Source organism: Macrobrachium nipponense, chromosome 7, assembly GCF_015104395.2.
Source record: "Macrobrachium nipponense isolate FS-2020 chromosome 7, ASM1510439v2, whole genome shotgun sequence".
Taxonomy (NCBI): domain Eukaryota; kingdom Metazoa; phylum Arthropoda; class Malacostraca; order Decapoda; family Palaemonidae; genus Macrobrachium; species Macrobrachium nipponense.
This window is the reverse complement of record NC_061109.1, coordinates 40556371-40572593: the sequence shown is the minus strand read 5'-3', so window position 1 is coordinate 40572593 and position 16223 is coordinate 40556371. Positions and strand designations below refer to the sequence as shown.

General features: G+C 37.4%; 1 protein-coding gene across 3 annotated transcripts in view; it reads right to left on the bottom strand.

Moving 5' to 3' along the window:
- LOC135217336 (7SK snRNA methylphosphate capping enzyme-like) overlaps nt 1-13263 on the bottom strand; it is a 45007-nt gene extending 31744 nt beyond the window's left edge. The window contains exons 1-3 of one of the 3 annotated variants that reach the window (XM_064253144.1): nt 13115-13234; nt 5363-5442; nt 837-986 (exon numbers count right to left, since the gene is read on the bottom strand). In XM_064253144.1, coding sequence (XP_064109214.1) covers nt 837-973 — 137 coding nt within the window. In that variant the 5' untranslated portion in view covers nt 974-986; nt 5363-5442; nt 13115-13234. Of the gene's footprint in view, nt 1-836; nt 987-5362; nt 5443-12383; nt 12500-13114 lie in introns of those variants that run through there. The other 2 variants (XM_064253141.1, XM_064253143.1) reach the window with 2 other exon arrangements.
- Between the last annotated feature and the right edge of the window lie 2960 nt (nt 13264-16223).

The window sequence follows — 16223 nt, the reverse complement described above, 5'->3', positions numbered from 1 at the left end:
CAAGCGAAAATCACCAACCACCCAAAATTCATAACTTTTGGCGCTTATCAGTGCCAATAACTGGAGATTGATTGCTGATAACAAGGGGGCTGCCGTGCTAGCATGATAACTGCTTGGAATGTGTTGACGTAAAACAGGGATATGACTCTTTTTGTTTTTGGGAATGCAAGAATTCTTTTCCCATAAAACAATGCCAAACTTTATCATACTGTTACGTATCTGTATTACCACTTAGCACTGTACAACTGCTAACCTTGCCTCCCTAGCTTTATACTCTGTTGCCTGTTTTGCACTTTTGTAGATCCATGTACAGGTCTATTCAGTATATTTTTTCCAAAGCAGTTAAATTTTGTCATAATTAAAAACTTTCCTATGAGGAAGCCTCCGTATTCAATGATTTTCTTTAATCCTGCTTGAAACGTGGCAGAAATTCCCTTGTAGGCAGATGCAACCTTTCCAGTAAATTCTATATTTTTCAGATTACATCTCTATGTATGCAACCAACCCTTGCTTGCTGTCTGGTGTATTTTTTTTTAGTCCTGATAAAGGTTTTAGTCCTTTTGTCCTATTGCATTGCTGTCAGCGGACATCCTTTTCTGTTTCATATATTTCATCCACATATTTAATGCCTTTTAAACCCTCCATAGTTACCTATGTACATATGACTTCACTTCTGCAGCCTATGCTGCAACAGCAAAAACAGGTTTCTTACAATTTAGCATACAACTTTAAATGAATCAGTGTGGTAAAAAGCAAAATGAATAGTCATTCAGCATGCATAGTTCCTGTTTATAAAAAATTTTTTGAACTGCCACTCTTGGCATGAAAAACCTTACCTCACAAAAGCAGCAGCATGTTTTCTCTCATCAGTAATGAGACATTTGCTCACATTTCCAAAATGAACTCTTCTTTCTTCCTGCGAGTCAGCCAATGGTAAAGTAGTGGGTCGTTCAACACCTAGCTCTGATGACATGCTTAGAAGTCCCCTAAATAAAAAACAATTCATTAATTTTGTTAAAATTTGCCCATTTTCAGAAAATAAAAGTTACCACCCTTAGATGAATACAGATACCTTTGAAAATTTTGTACAAGCATTACTGAGCTAAAAGAAAATTTTCTTTTATTTTCTACACAAAAATATCATTAGCTTTTTCCACACCACTCCAAGTGTAATAATTATTCTCACTGTATTTGTAATTACATATGGAACAAAAACTTAATTACATAAAATACAAATATGTATACAGAACAGGAAATGTTAAAATCAAACAAGATGAAAATGAAAAAGTCTGCAAATTCAAATCAATTTGAATACAAATTCTAACTAGAATTACAATCCCTGAAGTCTTTTATATGGATATACCCTGGGCTAATTCCTTAATGAAGATGGTTGGATTATTACAAATAACTTTTAAACACAAAAAATGAAAGAGGGCATACTGGGAAGGTGGGGAGGGTGGAGGACTTGGTGGTGGGGAAACAATCTATAGAAGCAAAGGTTATGAGTAAAACTGAGAATGGCAATGTATCAAGTTGATCACTGGTGTAAATTGATATAATGAATTTTGTATGTTTTTAAGTTGCATGGAACTAATGGTTATTCAGCAACGGGCTGATATAATGAAGGTACTTCAGCCAAAGGGAAGGAAGAAGTATGTATGTCTAACAACTGGGAAGAACATTTGATGGTACAGTTTTAATTATAATGGAGATATTTATGGTGCCGCCATTACAGAAGAATCAGACTAACAGAATATTTGTTGACAGTTTAGAAAGAAAAATTGATGAAAGATTACAAGCAACTGTGAAGACTGGTGAACAGCAGTATGGTTTCATTTGAGGGAGAGGTGCAGTTGATGTTGTCTTTATAAAGGAACAATTACAGGAAGATAAGTTGGAAGGAAATCAGAAGCTCCATTATAAATTTAGAAAAGGTATCTGATAGAATACCTACTGCTGTGTATGTTTACTTAGTTTGATTCATTTTTCTCTCTCTTCAGTATCTCACATCATGACAGCAATGAGTAGATACATCCTTTTGCTTTGTGTTAAAGAGCACTCACAAATGTCTTTAAAAGTGCTTGGGAATGAGGAGTCTTTAAAACCCTAAAAACTTGAAAATCATAATGACACTCATTTTGGACATAAACAAAGATGTAAATTTCTTTATGCAGAATAAAAATGGCCTGAAGTGTTTAAAACTATGATGTAGGCAGGTGTCAATCACAACAAATATTTACTCAAAAACTTTACATGAAGTGACTGCTGTTGGAGAAAAAACACAAATCACAACAACTCAAACAAAATTTGGGGATGTCTAAAAAAGAAATCAGCAAATCTGCCACTTTGACAACACTGTACAGAAATTCTCTGTAGAAATGCCTTTAGATATTAACGAAGAAGTGAGTAGTAAGATGAAAGCTCCTCCATTCACATTACTTTCACTTGAGTAAGGCAAGTCAACTAATTTTTCAATATGTTCACAGCTGCCTGTACTGTATTTGTTCATTTTCATACTAAAAAACTTAATTTCTTTTTTGATTCCTAACCTGAGATGACTATCACTGGGGAAGATAACCCAAAGGTAACTAACTAAATATTTGAATGAGGAAGAACTTTTTAAGATAATTTTAGGTTTGGGTCAGAGTTTAAATCTAATCCTATGGTTATGATGATACATTACAAGATCCACCATCAAACATTTTCATTCAGACACCTTACCAGGGAACTCCAAGTTATCTTGGCCCATGCCACATAAACTGTCAATGATGCATAATCTACTAGGCTAGTCAACTAATGTAGTATTTTCAAATAGCTTTGCAAAAGCCTGGATTCAGAGCATCTAGTTCTGGGATTCCAAAGTAATGATCAATGACTATAAAAAAAGAGATACTTTTCTAAATTGTTTTTGAACTTATGATTTCACAATTTAAGAGACTTTCTGGGAAGTTGCTAAAGTAGTATGTCAATGTCTATGTCTGCACAAAAATAACCCACCACTTTCAAAATCTGAAGCAAGAAGTTGCTGGCCGGTCTAAATACAGAAGAAATGTACCTGGCATCAATGAGAAATCATTTTGTCTTAAAACCTAATTTTGTTCCAGACTGAACAAGATCAAAGATGTCTACAAAGTTTCGTTGCTGGAATTTGCCCAAGTTGAAGTATCATACTCTGAAGAAATGAGAACTTCTTAGAAAACACTTTGCCTTGCAGTTCTATGTATTTCACAAGACTGGCTTTTCTTCACACTGAAACAAATTTAGAAATCATTTGGAGGTATGAAAGACTTGGACTGTAGCTTGTCCACAAATGTCCCGTGAAAAATTTTTCATTTTTGTTTGCATGTTTTTTTTTTTCCATAATAGTTTTCCATTAATTATGTATTCTTTGTCAGTTCTCTGACAACTACATGGGGAAACCAACAACATATTTAAGCTCCCCATTTTCAAATCTGGTATCTAAGGTTATACTGTAGCTTGTAATAAGTTGTAAATAGAATAACAGCAAAGATGAACACAAGCATGAGAGGTTAAAAAAATCCTTGGATTTAAATAAGATTTACTGCAAACTATCAGATACTGTTATTGACAGACAACCTTGTAAAGATCCATTCAGAAGTTGACAAGATGGACTTTATTTGGTCATTTTGCCCTGTAAAAATGCTATGCAGTTTAATGAAGAAGAAATATGTAGATTAAATGGCCTGAAGCCAATGTTAGAAGTGTGTACAGCCTGAAGTGTATACAATGACTGAAGGATTCAGTGATTAAATGTTCACCTCCTGTTATGATGAGGTCTTTTGAACAACTGTACTCATGTGCAACCATTTAGATGCAACTTATGCATTTTCAGATTCTTTTACCTAAGGACTGTACGAGTACACACATTCCTGTTCTTTATCAATTTCATCATAAAATGCACTTTTTGTGATAAAACTATCTGAAAAAAAACAGGTAGAAACATTGTTAGTGGGTTTTTCTTGAGTTTCAACTAACAAAATAGGCAGTTTTAAGCCTTTTTACAGGGGTTTCATTTATTCAAGGATTCTAGCTGCTACTTGCAAGGGGGTACTGGTACGCATCCCCCGCAAATACGGGGGGCCACTAAACTTTCACTTCTGTCACCCCTTGGTCTGTATGTCTGAGGTGGTTAAGATGTGCTTATGATATGTGTAGAGCGGCAATGATTTCCCATTAAGATTACAAGGACATGGTTAGTATTGATACAGCAGAAAGTTTTGACATATTACGTATAAGGAAAAGTAAATAGAGATTTTAGTCATTATCAGCTATATTTTTTTTTTATAAAAAAATCAAAGGTAGTACTTATTCATTATGTAAAGGTTGCATTGCTGTAGGCAACAACATTTATAGTTCATTACCTTTTAGACTTTGAAGTGTAATACTATTGATTAAGTGTGATGCATTAAGAGAGTACATTTAACTGCAACAGTCCCATGAATTAATATCCTTACCAAAAATAAGCAGATGCTGTCACCTATCCTAAGAAATACTTCAGTATAGTAGTCTTATTTGTTAGTATACTTGTCCTTTGGCACTGGTTTTAAAGGTAATGGTTCAAATACATGAGATCTAATTACAGTAAGATTTATCAATGTCTCAAGAATTTCTCAACTGACTTCAATACCCATTAGTTTTCAAGAATGCAATTCATTAAGAACACTTGACTGAACACATTTGGTTCTCTAGCAATTAAAAGACATACAGTGGTCCCCCCGTATTCGCGGGGGATGCGTACCAGACCCCCCCGTGAATAGTTAGAATCTGCGAATGTTTGGAACCCCTATGAAAATGCTAAAAACAGCCTATTTTGTTAGTTAAAACTCAAGAAAAACCCACTAAAAATTTTCATACTTGGTTTTTTAATAGTTTTATCACAAAAAGTGCATTTTATGATGAAATTCATAAAAAAAACCCAGGAATTTGTGGATATTTATCATAGAAAAATACCGCGAATGCGTGAATTTTCCGCGAATAATGCAGGGAAACGTTCCCCAGAGAAATCCGCGAATGTGTGAGTCCGCGAATCTGGAGAACGCGAATACGGGGGGTCCACTGTATACAGTACAGGTATTGTGTTTGGATTATATTTATTATTAAAATCCTATTCTAAATCTAAACTACAGGAGGCCAGATTATTTGTAATACATACCAGAAATATGCCACAGTACCAAAATGGTCGAAAACCATAATTCTACCCTAAACTAATCTACACGCAGTTTCACACAAATGATTTAAAGTACTATACAATAATGTAAGACTACACAAATTGTGAGAATACGTCAAACTGCCTACAGTTATCTCACTCTCTGCATTTGCATTAAGCAAAGACATGCAATACCTTAGTCGAAATAATCCAGTCAGCCTCTATATACAGCGTCTTCATGACGTTCATCAAGAAAGGCTAGCAAACAACACCATCTGAAGGAAATTCAGACAGAAAAATTATCAATTGTCAAGTGCTGCATAGGCATTCAAGGCAAACAAAGGTGGGTTTAACAGTTCTAAAATGGAACAAGATTATTTTATCATATAATGCCACATTGGACATACATATCTCAGGAAGAAAAAAATAAAGGATGGGCACAAAGCACCAAAGATGATGATTATGTTTCCGCTAAGGCAAGTGCCACGGGAATGGAGTAAACCATTGGTGGGCAAACTGCAGCCCAAGGTAGCCTACAGCAAATTAGAAACAAATATTTTTTTTTGAGTGAACACATATAATATACAGTTTATAAAATATAAATCTATATGCACGAGTTATTCTATATTTTTGGTTCCACTTACATCTGTGAGCAGTGTTTCTCCTGCATGAAGACAAATAAGTCCAAGAACAGGTCCATGTTGTCAGACAAATTTAATGCAGTGATGAGAGCTTCTACCAGCAACCTTGTGCCAAACTTTAAACGAACCGTAAAGCAGAATTATGACCAGAAACACTTTTCCCCATAAAACTGCTTGTGCTGGGTTCTGAATTTGTTTGTTTTTATTAACCATGCCAAATATATGTTGTATGATCTTAAGAGCCCCACCCAATATTAAAGGGTGAGGCCCTTCAACTTTTCATGGCCCAATGATGATGCCCTCGCTCTGAGAAAAGTTTGCCCACCACTGGGGAAAGCTATAGCCTTTGCTCAGTCACCTAAATCCTTTTACAATGTTACCCTGGTGATAATCTCCTCTCATTTACGATCAAAGAAAAAGGTAAGACGACTATTACCTTAAAAGATTGGTCCGTTACAGGTTCCGTGGTACCTTGGAATCCCAACATATTCAGTTCCAGGAAGCTGGTTGAGTGCTAATTTACTAGAGTACTGAACTAGCTTTCCCATAAGGAATAGTGTAAAGTTCTTTGACTAAATTTAACTTGAAGTTTCCAACCTTAGCATGCATAAATACAAACCCCTAAACCAAAACAGATTAAATAAATGCAACTTTATTCTTAATTATACTTGGAGTTGATGCCTTAAGTGAAAGGTGGTGAGAAAAGTTAAGTGGATGAGAGATGTAGTGTTGAGAAAAGGGATTTCCAAACCATGAAAATGGCAGGTATCTGTGCTTCTGGGATTCTCCTTTCTGTCTTCCTCTAATCTACTTTCTTTTGGAGACTAAATGAGTTTATGTCTCAATAAAAACCTGGCCAATGATGTTTGGTTTTGCCCACATTTTAAACCATTTCTATAAGGAATATCATCATTCAGTTGGTTCATACCATGGTTTGCTATAGCTTTGTCAAGGTGAAGTTAATCAATGACTATTTGTAGTCCATCTTGCACACAATTCTTCTTTAGGGGCAATAAAGACATCCTCCTCCTCCTCTACAGACACTTCCTCAACTGCTCCCTTTTGAAGGTCCTGCACTTCTGAGGTGAGTGCTCCTTCATGCTCCTCCACTAACTCCACATCATCTTTATTAACCTTGAAGCCTAAGGATTTGCCCAGTGACCCAATATCCTCCAAAACAGGCTTAGACTCAAAGCCTTCAAAGTCCCTTTTTGCTACAGCATTTTGGCAGAATTTTCTCCAGGAAGGTGTTATCAGTCTTGTAAAGCATTTCCACCCATGTTTATGTAATGGATGGTGAAGTGGTTCATCCAGATTTCACCTGAGGTCACCTCTGATATTCATATCAGAGGTACCTTCAAAGCACTTCTGGAAGTGCTATGACATATTTTTGTGAAATTTAAGATGATCTGCAATTCCATGGGATAGATAAGAGGCATCCTGTTAGAGTGCAAGAAATTCAATGTACACATATGAAGTTGAATGCCTGTAACACCTCAGCTTTCAAGCCTGGAGGATGAACTGGAGCCTCACAAGGCAAATTTTTCAACACTACAACCAACCTCTTCATCAACCCCCTCAGTAAAAAAAAAAAAAAAAAAAAAAAAAAAAACTGCCTGGTTACCCCAGCATCATTATAACATCTCCACATCACATTTATTTTATTTTTCTTGACATTATTTTCCTCAAAAATCTTGGTTTCTCTGAAAGGTAGACAAGCAAGGGTTCAGTTGCAAATTTCTACTGGAATTCCCACTCAACAAAAGGGTAAGTCATGTAAGTCATTCACTGGCTTGTGTCCAGCAATGATTTTTCCTCTTAAGTGATATAGGTCCTGTTTGTCTTTTTAATTTTTCTTGTAAGCCTCTCATCACGATTAAACATTTGTTAGGACCAAAACTCTCAGCCTAATAGGCTCAGAGACTGAGCATATACATTAGTCTTTAAACTTCTGAACATGTTTCTTGGCAACATCACTGTCAGAACTGCTAACTTCCCTATGCCTCACCACACTATTTAGGCCTTTCTTAAATTTCTTAAACCACCCATGACTGGCTTTGAACACTTCACTACCTGTATCAGCACTTGCTACTAAGGCATTTTTCAAGAGATCATCATGCAACTAGTACATATTTTGCTTTTTCACAGATGATGGCCTCAGAGACACTAACACCAGTTAACTGTTTTTGTTTCTAAGTTAACATTTCAACTTCTTCAACTGTCTGTGATCTTTCTTTCACAACCACTCCCAAAAGCAACATTAGCTCCTTTGATGATCTCTTTATGTAGTAGTATTGTAGAGATCATAGCAAGATCTGTGATGAACACACTACTTTGAGAATCCTTAATATCTACTGTTCCTTTAACTTGCTTAAGTCCCATACCTTATTTATACAAGGAACGATGCTATCACATAAAAAAAAAAAACTTTAGAGTTGTGCATTGAATGACAGCTACAGGTAAACTGACCACTTTCCCTTGTTTCAGTTATGTAATGCACAAAAATGTCGTGTCTCATAACGTACACATTCCAAGTGGTTGCATTTGCTTTGCCAAACACCAAAAAATTAACATCACAGGGGGCAGTTTTGAACCTTGTTGGACACCAAAATTTATCTTAAAATTCTTCTAATACACATGCCACTGTCTTCATTCTAATGGTAGTGTTATAACAGAGTGGCATCACTAGCCTAATGATTTTTTCTGGTACCTCTGTCTTCATAATCCCAATACAGGCCGTTCCCGGGGTACGACATTCCAAGGTTTAGACGCTTTTCAATTATATTCATCAGACATTATTTCCAGGGTTACGACACCTACAACGCTCATCTGGCAGATGAAATATGACACCAAAAATGCAAAATAATCAATATTTGAAGAATTTTTTTTTATGAAAAATGCCATAAGAATGCAGTTTACATAGTTTTCAATGCACCCAAAGCACTAAAAGTAAGGTTTTCTTAGGATTTTTGACGATGTTCCGGCTTACGACGCCTCTCAAGAACGGAACCCCCGTCGTAACCCGGGGACTGCCAGTACAATAGTCTTGGTACTACTTCGTCATATGCCTTTTCAAGGTCCACAAATATGTAGTACAATCTCCTCTTTATGTGAGTGATGAATTTTCTTGTACTTGCCTTATTATAAGCATTGATTCTATTATTGATAACTCTGGCATGTAGCCAAACTCGCAATTACTGATGGGAAAAAAATGTCCTCAGCCTTAGTAATCTTATTCTTCTGCTATGTCCCCACTGCAGTGTATCCCCTTTTTTTCTGTATGTTGTCACTATAAGCGCCTTTCCCAGCTCTCTTGGTCTTGTCTATTCCTTTATCAAGTTTTCTGATATAGTATGTATGTACTTTAATTTCTGTTTTCATCTTTTATATAATATACCCTTTCACACCTTTCTTACGCCATTATGTACAGCCTAAACATTTTCTCATTTCTGTCTACTAACTTATACAGTTAATGCACAGGGCACCTTACATATCTACAATCAATGAACCAAGGCCAAATCACAAACACCAAACTCATCACCACACCACACAACACATCACGACACTTCCTAAAACCAGGACAGAAGAGGCACAACCTCGCATGAGGTTTGAGGAAGCAAGGAACTTGAACCTTGATTTTGCTTTTCCCACGTTCACAAAAGTAAAACATTTGAGGTGCTGACGAAAATTAAATACATATACAGTAAATTTTCCTCAAACTGTAAGCTAATATTAGTGAAAACAAGAGAAGTTGGTTTAGCTGCAGGTAAGGCATCTTAAGTTGAAGATAATGATCAATATAATGTGACTGATGAATAGCAAATTGAACCACAATACGGTGTATTTCCCAGTATAGAACCCAAATGTTCATACATGCCTATTTGGGGGGGTGGGAGGAGGGGAGGGGGAACAAAAATCTTCATAAGAGGGCCACAATTCAAACATATTTTGATTTCTTTAAGATGACCCAGGATTTGTTACTACAGTAGTCATCATTTGGTAAGTCATCCTCTACTGGCTGTGCAACTATCACCACAACCACCACTGCACCTTCTTCAGTCCATAGCAACACTGGCTTCAGGTTATGCAGATACACCTTAGGAATATAATGCAAGTACAAAAAAATTAACTTTGAATGTATAATCATGATTATTTTATCCTCTTCTCCTTTTCCATATGAACCTACCCCATATTCCTGTGGGGTCAGCCACTTGGGTCTTCCTTCTTAGCAGAATCCTTTCATGGGCATCTGCATGTTCTACTGCCTGCCTACCTATATTTCATCTATATTCCACGGCCAATTCCATAACATCATCCTTTTATTTATAGACGTAGTAAACCACCTGCTTTGTATTTCTTCATATTCTGGATCATATTCTTCACTTCTGTTCTGCTAAGATGGGGAGAGCCTCCAATGCTCTCTGTTCATTCGCTACATTCAGAAGTTCTTCAAAGTATTCTTTCCTTCTTCTCATTATATTGTACATCCTCTATCAGTATGTTGGCCATTGCTGTCCAATTAACTGCATCCCTTCCATATCTCTTTTTGAACTTTCCTTCACCTTGGACATTCTATAAATCACTGTTCTCTTTCAGGGGTACCAGTTTCTCAGTTGTTTGCTAGCTTCATTTCTTGACTGGGCCACAAACTTCTTGACTGTTTTATTAATAGTACTTCTATACCTCTCATGCTCTTGCATAAAACAAATTTTCTACCAAAGCCCTCTTCCTTTTCATGTACAGTTTACAGAAAGTTTTTTTCACCGGTTAGATTATAGCACAAGTACTATGTTAAATAAAAAAATAGTGCCCTGAGCTAATCGATCTAAAAATATTTTTTACAACCAACCTAAGAAAATTAAAATAAAAAATGCAAAACAAGTGAACTTTTCATTGAATGGAATTTACAATTTAGGCCAAAGGCCTAGATCATTGTTTCATCTTTAGTTTGTTTGTTTGCATTGTGTTTTTACATTGCATGGAACCAGTGGTTATTCAGCGACAGGGTTTCCTCTCTAGTGATGGTGAATATGAACCATACACTATAACCATGCACTCCCAGTATACGTACTTGTATTTCCCGAATGGCACTGATAATTCTAATGGTATATATTTTTCCACCCCGTAAAACTCCATAATTTCCCTCTGTGGTCTCCTGTGACTATTACCTAACTTTTTTGGTGATTAACTAATTTTACATACTATGTATTTCCACAAACAACAGGGTGAGAGTAACTCCAATTATCTTAAGCCTAGGCTGAGTCTGCCAAATAAGGCATGATATGTAGGAGCAAATAACCTACTTGGCTCACTTTAAAGCAGAACTCAAATTACAGTCCCAGGACAACTGCAGCAGACTGTTTTGATCCCCAGTGCATATTTGATCTTATCAGTATCTTTCATATGCTTCTCCAAATTCTGTGACAGTAGTATATTGTATAATACCCAACTGAGTAAATGCTAGCTATGTATATCTAGACCCAACTGAGTAAATGCTAGGTATGTACATCTAGAAGTGTCAAGTTCCACACATATTACGATATCTTACAATATGACTGTCCACATGTTCCACAGAGTGTCTCAATATTTTTTACCATTTCTCAAATGGTTTATATTGTACCAGACACGTCTGCAATAACTTAAAAAAACTTAAGATGCATAATCACTTAACTAACCTATACAATTTTTGTTTCTGAGAAGAAGCTACAACCCATTATGCATTTTATAATTAAGAATGTTATTTTTATATGTTTTCTAAAGTATTTTGAACATTTGTTCTGTTACAAATTGGTACATTTTGAGATAGTGGACCACACCTTTATATCCTACAATTTGGGAGACCATATTGGGAAATCAGTGTTTTTGGGTGGGGGAACACAAATAAGATTTACATACAAGGACTTTACTTTCACTGATAGTTCTCATTCAGATTAAGGTAGGTTCATTTTTCCACACTAAGGACCTGGTAGTACCCTAGTTTGGGTTAGGTTAGGTGTGGTTAATTAGGTCATCTACCGACAAAACTAACATCAGAGAAGCATTCAAACCACACATTAAAACATAGGACAATGATATTTTCAATTCTACAACAGGATAATGGTTTAAGGTGAAATTTTAGAAAGATTAGGTAGCATAGGATTCCATCTGCTGGGCTCGCAAACGAACAAAAAGAGTTTGGAAGACCCATACTTAATCAGAGGAAAATCAAGAAATAGCCTATATTGAAAACACAGAAAATTAAAGTTTCAAAATTTCACTGAAGCAGTATATTGGTCCCTCAAAGTAGGCCTACTGAAGGTGGTGACAAAGATGTGTCTTAGGCCTCACGATTTTCAGACTAACTTCAGATTAACAAAAATAAACTTCAGCTGCACAATCACCCTACAGCTAAGACAGGTTTAACCTAAAGGTCTAAACATGGCGAACCTATTGCAGCGGGACCACAATTGGCTTAGGCATAGGTATATTACTCTTCCAGTCTACCCTGATAGCTGATTGGAACGGGTTACCTAGCCTAGGCCTATTTAAATCCACCATATCCTTACATCCCTACAGAAAATTAGAACTTTACTGACATAGGGCAGGACTTTCAACGATGCGTCCCATATGTTATGACTTCCTACAATAAGCGACCGTACAAGAAACTGCTCCATCAAGTGATGAATCCAAGTTGCAACTTGTACAGCTGCAGCTGCTCCTCGAGCGAGAAGGCGTTGTCCCTCATTGAATGTCACCTGCGAGGTATATTTACATCCCGTAGGATGATGTGCGAGGCATGTCACCTCGCAAACCCGAAAGTTGTCCATGAATTAATCGATGGTTTATTTACATCAGTATCATTTTGAAGTTAGCGCTGCCTAGGCCCACATCACATCGAAGCGCATGCGCACAGGTGGCACAGACAGTCTCCTCGTTGGCCCTTGATAAATATTGCCTGCCGCCTATCTACACATCCTGCAGGGTGATCTGTAAAGCAAGTCACCTCAAAACTTGGGCAGTCGTCTTCCATTTAATCGATGGTTTATTTCCATATCTGTCATTTTGAAGTTAGCGCTCCCCTGGCCCACATCACATGGGGGCGCATGCGCACGATGGTTTATTTACATCAATGTCATTTGAAGTTACCGCTCCGGAGGCCCACATCACACGGAGGCGCATGCGCACAAGTCACACAGTCTCAGTCTCATCCCTCCGCTTCCCGACTGAAGCAAAACATCCAATTTCCAACTCTCGTTTCGAACGTAAGTCGTAAGCAGGCGGCCTTCGTTACACTCCATATCGACGAAGACTGCCTTCACTCACTTACCTGTAGGTAGACAGCGATGAATGGTCGATGACTAATGGGCGAATTTGGTCATTTTGTCTAGGGGCCGTGGAGTCTCGATGTTGCTCGTGACAAGAGAACGTTCCATCTGCGTAACACAACATAGACAGCGGGAGGTGGGAAGGGGCTCGAGGGCTCCTTGGGGGTCATCGGGGGTTCCCTAACTGATGGGGGAGGGAGTGGGGCCGAAAACTGTAAAGGATGGACAAACATACAACACAGAAAACGGATCTACTCATTAAAGGTCATGGGGTCCAATTATTTATAAAATATGATTAGAAAAAAATCTTGAAAATGACACCCAGAAAGTACAGGCAACTTCATATGGTTTCTTAGGCATGCCAACTTAACGAGTAATCTAAGTTCATTGACAAATCCTACACTGCATCCTCCTGGGCGAAAGAGAAGAAGAGTTCGACAAATTTGGTTGTTTTTCGGTGCTCCTTTTCTTCTCTGTTCCTGACTTTAACCATACACAGGTTGCAATCGTTCTAGAACGATCCAATATCAAACTAAACGCTTAAAGGGAGTGACAGGTCTACGCCATCTACCAAAGGGGAAACTAAATTAAAGTTAAATTTTAGGACCAAATAAAGACGTGTTTACTAGATTGGGCAGGGCGACTAAAAAGTAAAATATGTAGGTTTTCGAATGATAGCGAATAGATAAGACGGTTGCTATAGTAATTCTTGATATAACTTGCAAAGAGCATCATGAGGTGTATGCAAACGCAAAGCGTAACACAATGAAAGACGATAGGCTGATAAAAAGTTTCAAGGTGCCGAAAGAGCGGATGACATTGAAATAGAGAGGAGTCGTGAAAGGTCCTTCATAACCGGGAAGATTGAAAATGTAAGTATAGAGGTGAGCGGATGGAGAGTGTGTGTGTGTGCGTGCGCGTAGTGAGGTTCGACGCGCTGCTAATGAGCCTGCCTTGTTAGGTGTATGAAGTAGTGATTGCTGTGGAAGTTTTCTCAAAGACATTATCATCCTAAATTCAGCAGTTGAGTTAGGCTACATATGTGGCACTGATCACTATCCTTTCCATGGAATCATAGACACACACACACACATATATATATAATAATATAATATATATATAGATATATTATATATATATATATATATATCTATATTACTTAGAATCTACTGGTCACTATTTGCCAGGTACTACGTACGAATGTAGTTTTAATTGATAACAACTCCATCCTGACTTCTCGATTTCTTCGCATTTTGGAAACGCTTGTCACCACTAAACCTAAATTCAAATGAAGCAATAAATGAATATATTCTGATGCCCGGACGAGTTTCGATCTTGGATATGGTGTATCAGTATGAGATGACGATAATTACAAGTGGCTACTAAGAATAAAATACACAACTTTCACTGCCATATTTGAACTAAGACTGCTGGATCATGGATGAATCCTCTGTGCAATAAAACTTCTACTACATTATTAGCTTCATCCACCTACATATAAGGCTCATCATTGTGCATAAAACGCTATACACACCTTGCACCAAGCGCCTCAGTGGCGTGATCGGTATGGTCTTGACCTGCCTGAGGTGTTAGAGATGTGTATTTCTGGTGATAGAAGTTCATTCTCGACGTGGTTCGGAAGTCACATAAAGCCGTTGGTCCCGTTGCTGAAAACCACTGGTTCCATGCAACGTAAAAACACCGTACAAACAAACACCCTGCACCATTTACCTTGATCTTGTAGGCAATCTTGGCACTTCCTGGATATTAAGACCCCTACTTTCCAATACCTGTCTCACACAGTCTATCTATCCAGTCCTTCCTTAATCTTCCTCTCCTCCTACCCGCTAATACGTCTGAATTATACACTTTTCACCGATCTCTCGTCATCCTTTTTATTATGCTTGCGGAACATTTTTACTTTTTCCACTTCCATCTTAATTCTTCCTTTTAGACAATTCCATACGTATAGACAAAGGCGAAGTTCAAACATTTCTCCGTGCACATGTTGTTTTACTTGCCTACAATCTTCTCTTGCAAAGTCCATGGTGCACTAACGGCCTTATTCCTATCCAGTTTATTCCTGTAGAATTCTTGGGTTAGCATTCAACGGAAGTGTCATACTAGATGCAGTAAGGTATCTCCTATTTACTTTAGGAAATATCCCTATGGTCATCTTCAGATATAACCCTCCTGACAGGTTCCCTCTTAATTTGGGTAAACGGGGGATAGGCCTACATTTTCTTTTTTGTTTTTACGGTACAGGGGTATCGTCTAAGCAACTGGTCTAGTTCTCCTGGGCTCCTTGGCCTCGGCACAAGCGTGCAAATTTGTGACCATGGCCTCTCCCTTAATCGGACGACCTACATCGTGAACTCTGACCCTAAAAGGTGTGGTTCTGGTGTTAACTGCATCTACTGATTTCGAATTCCCTTTTTTAGTAAACGTTTTCGTATTAAGTTTTCTAAAAAAAAAAAAGGTTATCTATGTCATTCTTTTTCAAGCCTCTCTTAACTTCTTTTAAATTAAAATACTATTGTAATTTTATTGATGGCTGAGGTGCCTTGAACTTTAATCTCGTTTAATTTCTGTTCGAATGCAATTTAGTTTATTTACTTCTTTTGGTGAGGAATATCACGAGAATTAAGTTTCCCTGAGGAGTTATCTAAGCCTTTATTTTTGGTCGTTACCTCTCTTATCGGTTAATTATGCTTATTTTGAGATTATATAGTACTTTGCAGATTAACCTAACCTTGTGTAATGCAAATACCCTGACACAAAAATTTCCACAAAATTGGCCTCTAGTTCCTTCCTGGCCTGCCGCTCTTTTTTGCAGTTATACAATTTTTAATATTATGGCTAGATCGAGGGAGACAGGGCCACCCACGGCTTGGGGGAACTTAGGATTAGCCTATTGGGTGATCCGCCACTGCATCTATTATCTACACTCTCAAAAAACTGTACGAATAAAGTAATTTCATTTCTAAGGTGCCCATATTGAAATTCTGTGCTCCATCTTCCTAGATCTCATTTACATGTATGACCTTACTTTTGCTCACTTTCACTGAACTTTCTTTTTGCGCTTTAAAGCTCCTTTACTAGTTTCTAGGG